Source organism: Oncorhynchus masou, chromosome 2, assembly GCF_036934945.1.
Source record: "Oncorhynchus masou masou isolate Uvic2021 chromosome 2, UVic_Omas_1.1, whole genome shotgun sequence".
Lineage (NCBI taxonomy): Eukaryota > Metazoa > Chordata > Actinopteri > Salmoniformes > Salmonidae > Oncorhynchus > Oncorhynchus masou.
Window position 1 is genome coordinate 37,553,224 of NC_088213.1, and position 16,844 is coordinate 37,570,067.

Consider the following 16,844-nt stretch of genomic DNA (forward strand, 5'->3'; position numbering starts at 1 on the left):
CTGAGAACATCCTCTCATTAATGACTACCTTTCAGCTGGAAGGGGAAGCTGGTTTAGAGCTGGTTGGGTGGCAGAGATGTCTGCAAGGGCAGTTTAAGGATGCAATTAGCCAGTAACTTTCGAGATTTCCTAAACACAAAAAGGATTTCTTGTTGTCATCTCAAACCCTAATTAGATGAACCACAGATGGGCTGTCAGTGTCCAGAGTGCCTGGGGAAATCAACAGTGCTGTCATTCTGGTGGCCACGGAGTCAAAGCGCTGGGTATATACAGTATGCAAACATAGACCTACGAACACTGTTGTCAGACTGTTAGTTGTGCCATAATGATACAACCCAAATTTTAGGTCCACTTTTAGATTGTAAAATGAACAACACACAGCAGCATATTTTAATCATGCCTCTGTCTCGCTCTCTCTCCTCTCTTTCTCCCTCTTCCCCATATCTCTCTCTCCCAGTAAGTGGTTCTTTTGACAGTCCAGTGTTCTCCTTAGCCTTGCCTTGTGTCACATGACCAGCCATGTGTCAGATCATTTATGTCATGGTAGTGCTGTAGGAGGAATATGCTTTAATCACATCTCTGCCAGCCAGACCTCTGCTCTGACATACCAGCCTCTCCCCATCCATTTCCATCTAATGCTTCCTCACAGCATCTCCAGACTGCTCTGATTATGAGGAGGGAATGTGATATCCAAACCCCCTCTCTGTCAACCGGGGGGATAAGATGAAGCACGGCTCTGCGGAGCACGCATCTGACATGTTCCATATTCAGCAAAGAGCATTTTTCTCAACAAACAAGCAATTCACTGCTCAGTGATGGGCCTGGTGTCAATCACAGCCTATTTATTGGGCTCCCGGGTGGTGCAGTGGTCTAAGGCATTGCTTCGCAGTGCTAGAGGTGTCACTGCAGACCCTGTTTTGATCCTGGGCTGTATCACAACTGCCCATGATCGGGAGTCCCATAGGCCCGGTGGTGCACAATTGGCCCAGCGTTGTCCGGGTTAGGGGACCGTGGTAGGCTGTCATTGTAAATAAGAATTTGCTCTTAACTGGCGTGCCTTGTTAAATAAAGGAAAACAAATATATATACAATCATTTTGTCGCCATAATAACCCTGTTGCTGACATAGTTTGTGAGGCCAGCACATGGGAGTGAGGAGTAGCTTCCTGATTATATGCACATTTACTAGGTCTACCATTTACTAGGTCTACCATTTACTAGGTCTACCATTTACTAGGTCTACCATTTACTAGGTCTACCATTTACTAGGTCTACCATTTACTAGGTCTACCATTTACTAGGTCTACCATTTACTAGGTCTACCATTTACTAGGTCTACCATTTACTAGGTCTACCATTTACTAGGTCTACCATTTACTAGGTCTATCATTTACTAGGTCTACCATTTACTAGGTCTACCATTTACTAGGTCTACCATTTACTAGGTCTACCATTTACTAGGTCTACCATTTACTAGGTCTACCATTTACTAGGTCTACCATTTACTAGGTCTACCATTTGGTGATCTGTTGTCAGGAAGATGGCATGGTCATACATAAATAGTGATAGTAGATAAAAATCTATTGTATATATATATTTTTTAAATCCTTTTTTTATGCCACATTTGTAAACTATGACATGAGGATTTGTGTGAGAGATCACATTGTAGACATTATCAGGACTCCTGAGTCATCCAGTGGCTTGTTGACCACAGCTAGCAGGGCGTTTGTTCTCTTCTCCACTAACATTTCTCAAATGGAAGGAAGTTGGATCCTGATGGGGCCAAAAGATGAAAAGGGTTGGTTCTAGTGTAGCTTTGTGTAACTGCTGAAGCGGTGAATTTTAGAGCAGAGGTCTGAAAGACATTTAGTACTGTCTGAACACATTACTCTCATGAGTGAACACCATTAAAAACTCACAAATCAAGTGTTTCCAAATGCGTTTATGACTAAATCTGACGTCATCTGATGAATAATGCAATACTGATGAAGTTCTGTACAGTGCTTCAATATTGACACAGCAATGTTCACATTGTACATAAACCAAAGTCTCTAAGCTTGTAAAATATTTCAAAACAGATATTTTATTTTCCTAAAATATCATCGTCACTGTGACAAAATGTACCAAACAGCTATTTAGTACAGATCATATGGATGTTATCCTGATTTCTTTGAGTGATGTTTATTGAAAATGCTACAAAATGTTTACTTTAGTCATGTAATTTCGAGTTAGATATTATTTGAATTTAAATAAATTGATTAGCATTTATTCGATCAACATTGTATAAGTGCTGTAAATATCTGGAGCATGTTTTTCCTTGAATAATAATAATAATCTTATAAACAACATATAATGGTATGAGAATACTCAGAGGTAAATGTAGCCCCTCTAATGGTGTAACTTTACAGCCGCGAAACAGAACAGATTAAACAGAGGATTTGGTCTTTGTGGGTCATTCACCCTCAAAACATAAGATAAGGCATCTGAATCGTTATGTCTATTTCAGTGAATTTATAAATGTTTCATTTATGTTTCGTATTCATTTTTGCTTGTTGTACCATTCAGATACATTTTCCCTTGTGTACACTGGCATCCATGAGATGAATAAGGTCATTTTCATGTAAAAGGACCCATGAACAACAAGATGTAAAGGTCATAGGAGCACGTCAAACTGGGTGTCAAATGAAAGCTAAGAGTCTATATATATTTTTTAACCATTTTCCATCTTAGAAATTAGGAACAAGCAAGTGCTTTGAATTTCTGGAAAAGGGGTCTTTGAAAACTACCAGAAAAAGTCTTAAAATGGTATCAGAAATACATCAAAACACAATAATGTTGAAGAAATGACCCCTGCCAACTAATATCAACACATATTTCGCTTTGGAGAAATGTTTCTGCTTTCTGTAAGTTTATGAAACATTGCCTTGTGCCTTGAAATAGTAGTCACAAATCACAGTTTGGTTCACAAGTTTGGACAGCACAGCACAGTACACAGCACAGTACAGAAAAGTAGAGTATAGTTTAATACAGTACTGTACAGTAGAGTAGAGTTTAGTACATAGTAGGGCACACTACAGTTGAGTACACTATAATGTACTGTACTGTACAGAACTCTACTGTACTGATTTCTACACTACTGTGTTGTATTGTACTCTACTGTGCTGTATTGTACTCTACTGTGCTGTATTGTACTCTACTGTGTTGTATTGTACTCTACTGTTCTGTATTGTACTCTACTGTGCTGTATTGTACTCTACTGTGCTGTATTGTACTCTACTGTGCTCTGCTGTACTTTGATGTCTAAACTTGTGAAACAAAGACTTCTGTGATTGGTTCAGATTTCATTTGGTCTTGTTTGGGGGCGGAGCTAATTAAAATAATATCCAGTGTGTAGAATAATACATGAATATGCAAAAGAGGATATTGCATATGTAAACCTTTGTGAACCTATTCAGGATACATTACCTTGAAGAGAATGACATTCATATTCATAATTATGCATTTCTGTGTTGTACAGATCATGGACCCGGGGATTTGCCCATAACTTTATAAAAAATCAACATCACTCTTCATTTAGATTCATTTCATTCACTCACATTTGATTAGGCCATCCTCATGAATATAATGGTATTATAGCCCAAATAAAAGCTATTATAGAGAAAATTGTGCAAAATGAACACATGTCTGGATAGTCACAAAACATGTCACAAAACAAATGAAAACCATACATTACTTACAACTCTATGATAAAGTGCATGTTATTAAGATATCCCCCACAGATATCTCACCTAGTCCAATGAGACAGCTTGAGTCATATGATTTAAATGATGCTGGAAATAACTGGCAACTACTAGATACCGCATAGGTTAGCTACAGTTATGTTTCATTATTTAAACACAGTGAAAAAAAATGGAAACAATTCATTTTCCATAATTGTGTATTTTTTGTTGTTGTTGTTTTACCTGAAGTTAAATGCAGATTAAATCCCTCTCTCCATAGTAAAGTTAAAAGAAAGGGCACTGGTTGTCTTTTCAAAATAGAGGAGGTGAGGTTTGGGGTGTAGTCACAAGGTAGGTGGGGGTGGTGTAGCTCCGCCTTTCTCCCCATGGGAAGGTGAGTGCTCCCTCTGAAAAAGCAGAGTCACTCCTTTCTTGAAGCGCTGGTCTCTCACGCTGTATATTATCACATTACAGCAGCTGTTCCCAGTCAGGATCCAGAAGGCTACAAAGGAGAAGTTGCACCAGGTGAAGCCCACCACGTTGCCCAGCACAAACACAGCGATGGGGGTGAAGGAAGCCGTGAAGGCAAACGTCAGAATGCTGATTGTCTTGGCAGCCTTGATGTCAGAGAAGGAGGGTCTATGTTGGCAGCCGCCTCCCCCTCCCTCGACCCCTACATTCCCCTCTGACATGAGCTTACGTTTGCGTGTGTAGTGGCGAATGCTGGTGAAGGACAGAATGTTGAATACCAGGGTGCCGCCCAGCAGCGTGAAGTCAAACACAGGGAACAGCAGGAGGATGTTGGCGTCAGAGGGCAGCGTGACTCCATCCCACAGGGGGACGTAGTTACACATCCGGCTGCACTCACTGTACTCCAGTGTGAAGTTGTTGCTAAGGATGAGGGGGGCCAGGGCCAGGAGGAAACTGCCTGCCCAGGAGAAGAGGATGAGAAACAGGGTACGTCTCCGTGTCACCAGGTGATCCTTATGAAGGGGCCATAAGATGGCCACACAGCGCTCTACCGTCATCAGGAAAATAGTACTGATGGAGACAAATGTACAGCCGGCGAAGACTGGACCAATCAGCATGCAGGGCTGCCAGGGGCCCACCAGGCCCCCCATGGAGGGGTCAGTGCCCCCCTGGTACCAGACAGGAGGGGAACTGGTCACCATCAGAGAGATCTCAGTGTAGACAGAGAAAGGAACAACCACCACTCCAACCATCATGTCTGCTATGGCCAGAGAGACTGTCAGGAGAGAAAGGTCATTCACAGTTCACACTCAACCACGTAAGGTACAAATCCCTGTGTTCTATAAGCTGATTTTACATTTAATTCCATGGGAAACAAATCTACAGTCTGTGTGGAAATGGTTTCGCTGCTTTTGAGGCAATGCACAAAGGAATCCCTGATTGTAACTGAACAGTATTGAAAATTGATTTAGTTCTCTGCTAATCAACAAGCACCGACTGCCTTAATTAATCCTGCCAATATAAATAACGCAGGGTGGCAGGTAGCCTAGCAGTTAAGCGCATTGGGCCAGTAACGGAAAAGTCTATGGTTCGAATCCCCGAGCTGACTAGGTGAAAAATTTATCGATGTGCGCTTGAGCAAGGCACTTAACCATAATTGCTCTGAAAGTCACTCTGGGTAAGAGTGTCTGCTAAAAAGTTCAATGTAACCAGCAGGCAACATAAACAAACATGTGACTCTAGAAATCTTAGAACAACTCCAGACCATTAAACCAGACTTTGAATTTCACCTTTCAGTGTCCAAAACACCAAAGGTTGTTCTTCCAAGTTTGAATCAGTGAATTTGTTTGTTTACCTTTGAGGTATCCCTGTGGTGTACGGACCTGTCTTGTCTGCATGAAGACGGTGAGCGTGACCACGTTGCCCACCACTATGGCGAAGGCCAGACTGACCATAAACACCACAGCCAGGGTACGGTTCAGCAGGCCACAGCAGCAGAAGGTGCAGAAGGGGGCCAGAGTCTTGTCTGACCCCGGCACAACCAGGGCAGCTGTTGTCAGGTTGGGGCTCACAATCGCCTGTGTGCCCCATGGAACACTCAGGTTGGCTAGGAGGTCAGGCATGGTAGTCTGGACGAGGCCCAGGACAAACCTCACTACTAGGAGAACTTTGTGCTCCTGGCGCCCATGTGCTGGACTGAGAGATGCTCCTGGAGAAACAAGCAGGAACATCATAAACCAAGGTAAACCATCAAACCTGTCCAAAGGAAAACTACAAACACTGCTATTAAACACACCATACAGAGTTGATTTGCATGATAAACACTCACATCACCTACTGTGTTATCTAGCTATACGTTTCCTAAAATGACCTACAGGTAACTGCCAAAATAAAGGAAACACTTGAGTCAATGAGGGATACAAAATGTATTGAATGCAGATGCTTCCACACTGGTTTGTGTGTCTCAGTCACCAGATGTCAACCCAGTTAAACACTTATGGGAGATTCTGGAACAGTGCCTGAGGCAGCGTTTTCTACCACCATCAACAACACCCCAAATGATTGATTTTCTCATGGAAGAATGGTGTTGCATCCCTCCAAGAGTCCCAGACACTTGAAGAATCTATGCCAAGCCTCGTTGAAGCTGTTCTGGAGACTCATGGTGGCCCTATTAAGACATTTTATGTTGGTGTTTTCTTTATTTTGGCAGTTACCTATACAGTATGTTCTGCAGAAGGGCACTGCTAACGACACCTCACAAATCCCCATCAACGAACAACCTCTATTATTATACAGCAATAAAGAAAATGGCTTGCTTTTGAGATATTGAATATACTACAAAATGGGCAATCATGATGTATTCAAAGGAAATTACATATACTGTATACTTCCCAAATCATTGTAAGTACACAGTGTACCCCATAGGTTTTTGTATGGTGTTTATTTTTGACTTAACATGAGAAAATGACGACCAAATAAAAATAAACATATCAATTCAAGCAAAGCTATTGGATACTTTAAGCACTAGCACCACATAATCTGATATGAGGGGCGAAAAATCCGACTTTTCTGGGGGTCCAGAGAAACTGCGCTACGCACAAATTTACATTTCCTAAGTTAGTCTAGTCTTTGAGACCAGGCTGTTATTTTATAAAGTCTTTAATTTTGGATCTGACTGTATATTGCAGTGAAACAAAACAATGTATCTCACAAATCCCCTAAAATCAAGCATTGTGATGTGCATAGAATATATATATATATATTATTTATTTGTATTTTTTATTTAACCTTTATTTAACTAGGCAAGTCAGTTAAGAACAAATTCTTATTGACAATGATGGCCTACCCCTGGCCAAACCCGGATGACACTAGGCCAATATTTGCTCCCAATCACGGCCGGATGTGATACAGCCTGGATTCGCACCAGGGACTGTAGTGATGCCTCTTGCACTGAGATGCAGTGCTTTAGACTGCTGCGCCACTCGGGAGCATGAGAATATGACGTGCAGTAATAAATATCAGAAGTACTATAAAAAAATTAATTGAGGACAAGGTGGTAGCTTTGCTGACGTGGTTATTGTCTGTAATTTGAGCTTGATCAGATAAAGCTTTTTGCGGCGTATTTGTGCACCAATTAGTCTTGCCTTTGTTTATCCATCTTGAACAACTCACTCACTCTCCATCTGAGTCCGACCTGATTCACCTAACATTTTTTTAACTTGATAGCCCGAGGCAGGTTGCCACACTGAGAAATAGGCTAATTAGATGCATGAAAACTGTATTGTCTGTCTGACTCAGCTACTACTGATGTTGATTGGACAACACAAACACTTTGCTTGCTATATGTGAAAATGAAAAAGGATGGTTACTTATTTTTGTTTAAAAATGTACTATGCAACTACTTACTACTTTTTAGCTACTTTGCAACTACTTAGCATGCTAGCTAACTCTTCCCTAACCCTGACCTTAACCCCTAACCCCTAGCCCAGGGGTTCTCAAACTTTTTTGTGATATCAAATTCATCAGTGAAAAATTGTAAATTAATAATATGACATTGTATTGTATTACACCCTCGAAACTTATTCCACGGATCCCTTGGCCAAAATGTGTTTATTCTGTAGTTGTTAGCAGTATTCATAAAAAAAGAAGTTATACATACACACTGAGTCTACCAAACATTAGGAAAACCTACTTAATATTGAGTTGCACCTGTGGTTTGAATTGAAGAGGGCAGTCCACAAGGGCAGACAAATTATATCAAGGATCTGGAAATATTCTGAATGGAGGAATGGTATAAGATCCCTCCCAACATGTTCTACAATCATCATAAAAAATGTTTAAAGGCTGTGTTCTTATCCTCGCAAGGGGAGCGTGCTAGAGTATTAAAACAGGGGTGGCAATAATTTTTATACATTTCTTTAAATATTACTTGTTAAACAAAATCTCTTCTTCTTTGCACTTGCATTAGTATAAAACATTCTACCTTTCAGAGGTACCTATTGTGTGAGGTAAGATGGAATGTTAAATGTTCCTTCTAAATCTTGTTATTGCGTAACATTTTATGCTTTTCTTTGAAACTAATAGTCGAAGAGTACTCAATGTTCAGAACCACATTTTGGTTTCAGCTGACAACTACATACCTTTCCCTTTCAATCTCCTACACAATATACCCTTGACTGCTGTGCATGAAGATATCAAGAGAGACAGACATCTAGCAAGAAATAGGCAATTGGAGGGAACACGGACAGAACAACAATAAAAAATGTGAATGTGGAAATGTGTTAAAGAACATTGTGAGTCCGACTGTAAAAATAGCCCAGCCCAGTTAATATTGGCTGCAGCTGCAGCTCCTCAGACAGCAGCATTCCCACATCATCTTACGTTAGGGACACAGATCAAGGGTTCTCTAGGGACTGACAATATTCTTTAAGCTAATTACATCCACTTTATTAACATCGAGGATGAGTGCCATATGTTTAAGATAATATACACAGAATAATGGAGCTGTAACACACTTCTATGCGTTGTGGGTGCTGAGTCAGGTGCAGGAAGCAGAGGGTAAAGGACAATGTTTTATTTCCGGCGCAGGAAAATGGTCACGCCAAAACACCAGGCGCAATAACAAGACTGGCCCAAAACCAGGACCCAACCAGTCCAGAGAAAAACAAGAAAAACGCACAACCACAAACATGAACAGAAGAAAATAAGCCCGCACAAAGAGCAGGCGGGGTTTACCGGCTTAAATAGCCCAACTAAAAGCTAGGTGCAGGTTCCACCTCCCATACCACCGGTGCCACCAGCCTTGAAGCTGGAGGGTTGGGAGTAGGATCCATGGGCCGATCCTCTGTGTCATAGAGACGGGACAGCGCGTCGGCCTTCGTGTTGAGGGAACCTGGTCTATACGTCTCCTCGCTGCCCGGATGTACTCCAGATTACGGTGGTCAGTCCAGATGAGGAAAGGGTGCTTGGCCCCCTCTAGCCAGTGTCTCCACACCTTCAGGGCCTTTACCACAGCTAACAACTCCCGGTCCCCCACATCATAGTTTCGCTCCACCAGACCGAGCTTCTTCGAAAAGAAAGCGAAGGGGCGGAGCTTCGGTGGTGTGACCGAGCGCTGTGATAGCATGGCTCCAACCCCAGCCTCGGACGCGTCCACCTCTACTATGAACGCCAAAGAGGGGTCCGGATGTACCAACATGGGAGCATTAGTAAACAGCGCCTTCAAACGATTGAAAGCTCTGTCCGCCTCTGCCGACCACCGTAAACGCGCCACCTCCCCCTTCAGCAGTGAAGTAATGGGAGCCGCCACCTGGCCAAAATCCCGGATAAACCTCCAGTAGTAAATTGGCAAACCCTAAAAACCGCTGCACCTCCTTTACCGTGGTCGGAGTCGGCCAATTACGCACGGCCTTAACTGGGACACACACCATCACCACCCCCGAGGTGGAAATGCGATAACCCAGGAAGGAGACGGCTCATTTGGAGAACACACATTTCTCAGCCTTAACGTACAGGTCATGCTCCAGCAGTCACCCAAGTACCTTGTGCACCAGAGACACATGCGCGGCACGTATGGCGGAATAGATCAGGATATCATCAATATACACCACCACACCCTGCCCGTGCAGGTCCCTGAGAATCTCGTCTACAAAGGATTGAAAGACGGCTGGAGCATTCTTTAACCCATACGGCATGACGAGGTACTCATAACGGCCAGATGTGGTACTCAATGCGGTTCTCCACTCGTCTCCATCCCGAATACGCAACAGATTATACGCGCTCCTGAGGTCCAGTTTCGTGAAAAAACGCACTCCGTGAAATGATTCCACCGCGATGAGAGGTAGCGGGTAACTAAACCCCACTGTGATGGCATTGAGACCTCGATAATCAATGCACGGACGCAGACCTCCCTCCTTTTTTTCCACAAAAAATAAACTTGAGGAGACGGGTGACATGGAGGGCCGAATGTACCCCTGTCCCAGAGCTTCCGTGACATATGTCTCCAAAGCCAACGTCTCCTACTGTGACAATGGGTACACGTGACTCCTGGGAAGTGCAGCGTTTACCTGGAGGTTTATCGTGCAATCCCCCTGTCGATGAGGTGGTAATTTGGTTGCCCTCTTTCTACAGAAGGCGATAGCCAAATCGGCATACTCAGAGGGAATGCGCACAGTGGAAACCTGGTCTGGACTTTCCACCGACGTGGCACCGATGGTAACTCCCATACACCTACCTGAACACTCCTCTAACCCCCCCTTGAGAGCCCCCTGTTTCCATGAAATCCTAGGATTGTGACTGGCCAGCCAGGGATCACCCAGCACCACTGGAAACACAGGTGAATCGATAAGGAAGAGACTAATCCGCTCCCTATGATCCCCCTGCGTTACCATGTCCAGTGGAACCGTGGCCTCCCTGACCAGCCCTGACCCTAATGGTCGGCTATCTAAGGAGTGCACGGGGAAGGGTGGATCTATCGGCACCAGTGGAATCCCCAGCTTACGGGCGAGTCCTCGATCCATAAAGTTCCCAGCTGCACCTGAATCAACTAGCTCCTTATGCTGGGAAGAGGGAGAAAACTCAGGAAAAAAAATATACAAACATGTGACCAACAGGGAGCTCTGGTGAGTTAGGTGCTGACTCACCTGGGGTGACCAGGAAGTGTTCTGCCTACCCTCTCGACTCCCAGACGGGCTCCTCCAGCACCGGTCGGAAGTGTGTCCCCTCCGACCACAGCTGGTGCAGGAGGAGCCTCCTCCTCCGGTACCCATCGATTTGGCCCCCCCTAACTCCATAGGTATGGGAGCGGGAGGGCCAGGAGGTGGAACTGACAGGACCCTTTTTGAACGCCCGCGGGCAGCTAGCAGATTGTCTAGCCGGATCGACATGTTTATGAGTTCATCGAGGGAGAGAGTGATGTCCCGACAAGCTAGCTCCCTGCGGACGTCCTCCCGGAGGCTGCACCGGTAGTGGTCCATCAGGGCCCTGTCATACCACCCAGCCCCAGCGGCCAAGGTCCAGAACTCCAGCGCAAAGTCCTGCACACTCCTCGTCTCCTGCCTAAGGTGGAACAGCCGTTCACCTGCCGCTCGGCCCTCCGGAGGGTGGTCGAACATGGCCCGGAAATGGTGGGTGAACTCTGGGTAGTGGCCCACTCCAGGGCTCGGCCCGTCAGGCAGGAGACGAGGATGCTCACCCTCTCGTTGCTCAAGGGAGTCGGCCTCACGGAAGCCAGGTACAGCTCGAGCTGGAGTAAAAATCCCTGGCACCCAGCCGCAAGTGCGATGGGGCCGGACGCCGCCGGAGGAGTGGGTTGAGTTGTCGGAGGAGCTGGAGGCGAGGTGGGGAGACCATGTCTCTCCCATCGGTCCATTCTCTCCATCATTTGGTCAATCGCCGACCCAATCCGATGGAGGATGGTGGTATGATGGAGGACGCGCTCCTCCATCGATGGAAGGTGGGTGGCCGCTGCTCCTGCTGACTCCATGTAGGTGTGGGCTTCTGTATAACGCACTTCTATGCATAGTGGGTGCGGAGCCAGGCGCAGGAAGCAGAGAGTAAAGGACAATGTTTTATTCCGGCGCAGGAAAATGGCCACGCCAAAACACCAGGTGCAATAACAAGACCGGCCCAAAACCAGGACCCAACCAGTCCGGAGAAAAACAAGAAAAAACGCACAACCACAAACATGAACAGAGGAAAATAAGCCTGCACAAAGAGCAGGTGGGCATTACCGGCTTCAATAGCCCAACTAAAACCTAAAAAAGAAACAGGTGTAACCAATAAGACAAAACCAACAGAAAAGGGAAAAGGGATCGGTGGCAGCTAGTAGACCGGTGACGACGACCGCCGAGCACCGCCCGAACAGGAAGAGGATCCACCTTCGGAGGGAATCGTGACAGGCGCCCTTAACCTTTATGGCACATTGAAAGTTTTTTTTTCTCTCCATGCAATCTTCGAATGCAGAAGTATATGTGTGTGCAAAAGGCTAAATGAAGCTAATGAATCCAACATGGACAGAGAGGCTGCATTTTTTTGTTCATCATGAGCCATGCCTATAGACCAATCACCATGACTAAATAGCTCAACTAAGAGCAGCAATTTACTCTACGGGTCATAATGGGAAGTGGATGCTCAACTTGCAATATTTAATTTTCTTATATAATGACACATAACCAGTGGTGTAAAGTACTCAAGTAAAAATACTTTAAAGTACTACTTAAGTCATCGTTTGTGGTATCTGTACTATATTTGACAACTTTAACTTTTACTTCACTACCCTCCTAAAGAAATGTTTTACTCCATACATTTTCCCTGACACCCAGAAGTATTTGTTACATTTCGAATGCTTAGCAAGACAGGAAAATTCACGCACTTATCAAGAGAACATCCCTGGTCATCCCTTCTGCCTCTGATCTGGCAGACTAAATGCACACAATATTATAGTTTTTACAACAAAAACAAATCTCACAAACTCCTAACCAATGCAAAAGACCAAGGAAATGCAAGTGTTTGTGTGCACAAACTGTCACGACATCTGCCGAGGTTGGCTCTCCTGCCTGTTCGGGCAGTGCTCGGCGGTCGTCGTCACCGTCCTACTAGCCACTACCGATCCCTTTTTCGTTTGTCTGTTGGTTTTGTCTGATTGGTTTCACCTGTGTGTATTTTAGTTTATTAGTGTCCTTATATGTAGTAGGTTGTCCCGCCCTTGTTTTGTGCGGGATTGTTTTTGTCTTCATGTCATTTGGTGGAGTACTTGTGTTTTATTCTCCGGTCTATTATGATCCTGTGTTGGATTATTCACCCTGTGTGTTGGGTTGACCGTCGTCTTTTGTGCATTAGAGAATAAACTGTCAAATCACTGAAACCTGCTCTCTGCGCCTGATTCCACCCACCTCGGTACATCGTGACAGAATCCCGCACCTCCATGGAATCAGCAGGAGCAGCCGCGTCTCCTCTCCCATCGATGGAAGAGAGGGTCCTCCATCACACCAGCGTGATTCACCGGATTGGTTCGGCCATGGACCAAATGTTGGAGAGGATGGATCGATGGGAGAGGAGTGGCCTTCCCACCTCATCTCCAGCAACCCCTTCTTCAGCACCTCCTGTTCCTGCGACCACATCTGGCTCCGGGGCTCTTCGGCTGACGCTCCCACGGGAGTATGACGGAACGGCGTCTGGGTGCCAGGATTTCCTGGCGAGCGTGGAGAGCGTGAGGAGAGCGTGAGCGCCCTCGTCTCCTGCTTGACTGGGCGAGCCCTCGAGTGGGCCAACGCAGTGTGGAATGGTCCGGACTCGGCGAGGGATAATTACACAGAGTTCACCCGCCGATTCCGAGCTGTTTTTGACCATCCACCAGAGGGTCGGACGGCGGGTGAACGGCTGTTCCACCTGCGTCAGGAGACGAGGAGCGTACAGGACTTTGCTCTGGAGTTCAGGACCTTGGCCGCAGGAGCAGGATGGAACGACAGGGCCTTGATAGACCATTTCAGATGCAGTCTCAGGGAGGACGTCCGCAGGGAGCTGGCATGTCGGGACACCACATTTACACTGGAGGAACTCATTGACTTGGCTATCCGTCTCGACAACCTGCTGGCTGCCCGCGGGCGTTCGGATCAGGCCCTGTCGTTTCCACTTCCCAGCCCTCCTGCCCCTATCCCTATGGATTTAGGAGGAGCGGCTTCGAGGGGGACCGGAGGAGGAGTGTCCTCTGCACCAGTTGTGGTCGACGAGGGCACATGTCTGACCGGTGCTGGAGGAACTCTTCTGGGAGTCGGGAGGGCAGGCTGGAGCACTGTTCGATCACCCCAGGTGAGTAAGCACCAGACTCACCCAGAGCTTCCTGCCTGTCATGTGTATGTGTTGACTTCTTTCCCTGTTTTTTTCCCCCCTCTCTACAGCATAAGGCACTTGTCAATTCAGGCGCAGCTGGGAATTTCATTGATCGTGGGCTTGCGTTAAGGCTAGGGATTCCCCTGGTGTCGTTAGACCTACCTTTCCCCGTGCACTCCTTAGATAGCTGGCCATTAGGGTCAGGGGTATTAGGGAGGCTACGGTGCCGCTGGACATGGTAACGCAGGGGGATCATAAGGAGCAGATGAGTCTGCTCCCATCACCTCCGGTGGGGGACATTTTGGACCCTTCTCTCCTGATAGATTTCCACCGCCTCCACCCGGATCGCCCAGCACCTCGTCCTCCGGGCCGTCCTCAAGGACGGTGGCGGCGCGCTGCGGGGGCCACGCGTCAGGGGGGGGGGGTACTGTCACGACTTCCGCCGAGGTTGGCTCTCCTGCCTGTTCGGGCAGTGCTCGGCGGTCGTCGTCACCGTCCTACTAGCCACTACCGATCCCTTTTTCGTTTGTCTGTTGGTTTGTCTGATTGGTTTCACCTGTGTGTATTTTAGTTTATTAGGTGTCCTTATATGTAGTAGGTTGTCCCGCCCTTGTTTTGTGCGGGATTTTTTTTTGTCTTCATGTCATTTGGTGGAGTACTTGTGTTTTATTCTCCGGTCTATTATGATCCTGTGTTGGATTATTCACCCTGTGTGTTGGGTTGACCGTCGTCTTTTATGCATCGGAGAATAAACTGTCAAATCACTGAAACCTGCTCTCTGTGCCTGATTCCACCCACCTTGGTACATCGTGACACTAACAGTATAACAATAAGCGAACAAATGCCTTGCCCTTGATACAAATTAAAACTGATAAACAAGTGTCTGTGCAAAGTAAAATGTCTAAGTGGTAGGCAGAAGTGTGTGGTTAACATTTGGTAAACCATGGTTGGTAGCTGGGTGAGGAGGGCTGACTGACCACAGGGCTCATGAGGCCTGTGTTTGTCATGCATGCAGTGGATACATGCTTGACTGTTTGAGGATTGCCGTGGCGGCGTCCTTGAGTGAGAGGCGTGGGGAAGACTGCTGGATTAGGGGCGAGGTCAGGGCTCCCCCACTGGAGCAGGAAACGCTCATCTGGAATAATGGACTGGCCATTTCTACTCGATGTCGCCCCAAGCCAGGGCTGTCTTCACTGTCATGGCCTAGCTGTACTTGAACACAGCAGTGACTCCTTCATCTCTCTCACACTCCCTCTCCTCCTTTTACCCTTTCTTCCCTTCACCAAAGTCCACTCAATCTCTGACGACCCCCCCCCATACTACATATCTCTTTCACACCTCTCATCTACCTTTTACTTTCTCTATCAATCCACTTTATTTTGCTGTTACAGGATGTGTGAGGAGCACTGTGAACAGGGCTTTATTCCTGAATCTAGCTATCCGTTGATCTATAACTCCTCGCTTGCTCTGTTGATCTTTGTTGTGTTTGTTAACCATGTACAGTAGTCTCATTGTTCTACTCCCTGTCAATATACTGTGGTGTCAATCACATTCGTCTAACAAACAGGCACCCCACCCGGAGCACGGCACTCCATCAACTGTCCTGCTGTCTGCAGCAGCACAGGACTTACTGAACAAAAGCAACACATCTTGTGAGTGTGACTGTATCTGTGTGTACAGTATGAGAGAGGGGAAAGAAGAGCGATACAGAGATACAGTACGTCATTGTTCTCTTACACTCAATCATAAAAGTTCACTTTCCAAAGCACATCTTTGTTTTGTTTTTTACCTGGAAGCGCATATGAAATATATCTCAGATTACAAGTAAATGCATAGTAACAGTTTATTACCTCAATTAAACGAAACAGCACAGCCTCTGTCCACACATCAACTAGCTTCAGACAGAAGCTGTTGAATATTATTTTATCGCAAACATAACATATGAAATATCCATAACTCAGCATCTGGTAGATATTCAGTTTCCCCGATTATAAACAGATAGAAATGCCATGTACCACAATTAATTAATTTCAAATTCAAATCTAGCAAACCAAACTATAATTTCAGTACAACATGCAGTTGAACACATATACAGTGTTTGAACAATCAGGAGAATCTCACCTGCATTGTCACTGCACTTGTTAAAAGTCCACCTTTAGTCCCTGCAATATTGTGAACAAGTAAATGGTCCAATGGTCATTGATGTCCTTTTCTGAGTAAATCCAGCTGATAGGAGACAATTGGGTGAGATAGCAAATGTATAGTCCTAGTATCACACTGCCTCCACAGACATCATAATTGTACATCTACAGTAGACAGAGAAGCACTGCGCCACTACTGTCTTTCTTTATTTACTTCACTCTCTGTGCTTCAGCCTTCTCTCTCTGTCTGTCTGTCTGTCTCTCTCACTCTCTCACTATATCCCTCTCTCTCTATCTAGTAGTCTCTGAGTCTCTCTCACATGCGCACGCTTTCTCGTTCTTCCACAATTGCAGCTGCAAGCTACAGTCCACATGCAGCCACTTCTCTCTCCCAGTCTCTTTCCCCCACACTTTCCCTCCCACGTTCCCCTCCCCCTTCTGTCCCTCACCACTCCAAGCGACTTATATGCCCTGTCTTGTGCGCTCTTCACACTCATATAAAAAAGGTGCTATCTAGAACCTAAAAGGATTCTTCGGATAGAACCTTTTGGGGTTCTATGTAGAACCATTTCCACAGAAGGTTCTACATGGAACTAGTGCTGACTGATAAGTGTTTTTTGAGGTCGATTCGGTTTCGGTTCAATTATTTTAAAAATAATCACATTTTTTATTTTGGTTACGATAAT

At 45.6% G+C, this 16,844-nt stretch overlaps 1 protein-coding gene across 1 annotated transcript; it reads right to left on the bottom strand.

Moving 5' to 3' along the window:
- Positions 1 to 1,967: 1,967 nt before the first annotated feature.
- LOC135504403 (trace amine-associated receptor 13c-like) lies at positions 1,968 to 16,508 on the bottom strand. The gene is made up of 3 exons (XM_064922986.1): positions 16,139 to 16,508; positions 5,544 to 5,897; positions 1,968 to 4,964 (listed from the first exon to the last, which is right to left on the bottom strand). The coding sequence occupies exons 2-3, from the start codon at positions 5,809 to 5,811 to the stop codon at positions 4,063 to 4,065; spliced, it is 1,170 nt and encodes a 389-aa protein (XP_064779058.1). The 5' UTR covers positions 5,812 to 5,897; positions 16,139 to 16,508; the 3' UTR covers positions 1,968 to 4,062.
- Between the last annotated feature and the right edge of the window lie 336 nt (positions 16,509 to 16,844).

Coding starts and splice junctions, on each gene's coding strand:
- LOC135504403 (XM_064922986.1), bottom strand. CDS start 5,811: ATGCCTGACCTCCTAGCCAACCTGAGTGTTCCATGGGGCACACAGGCG. Junction 4,965..5,543: donor ACCACAGGGATACCTCAAAG/GTAAACAAACAA, acceptor CTCTCCTGACAG/TCTCTCTGGCCATAGCAGAC.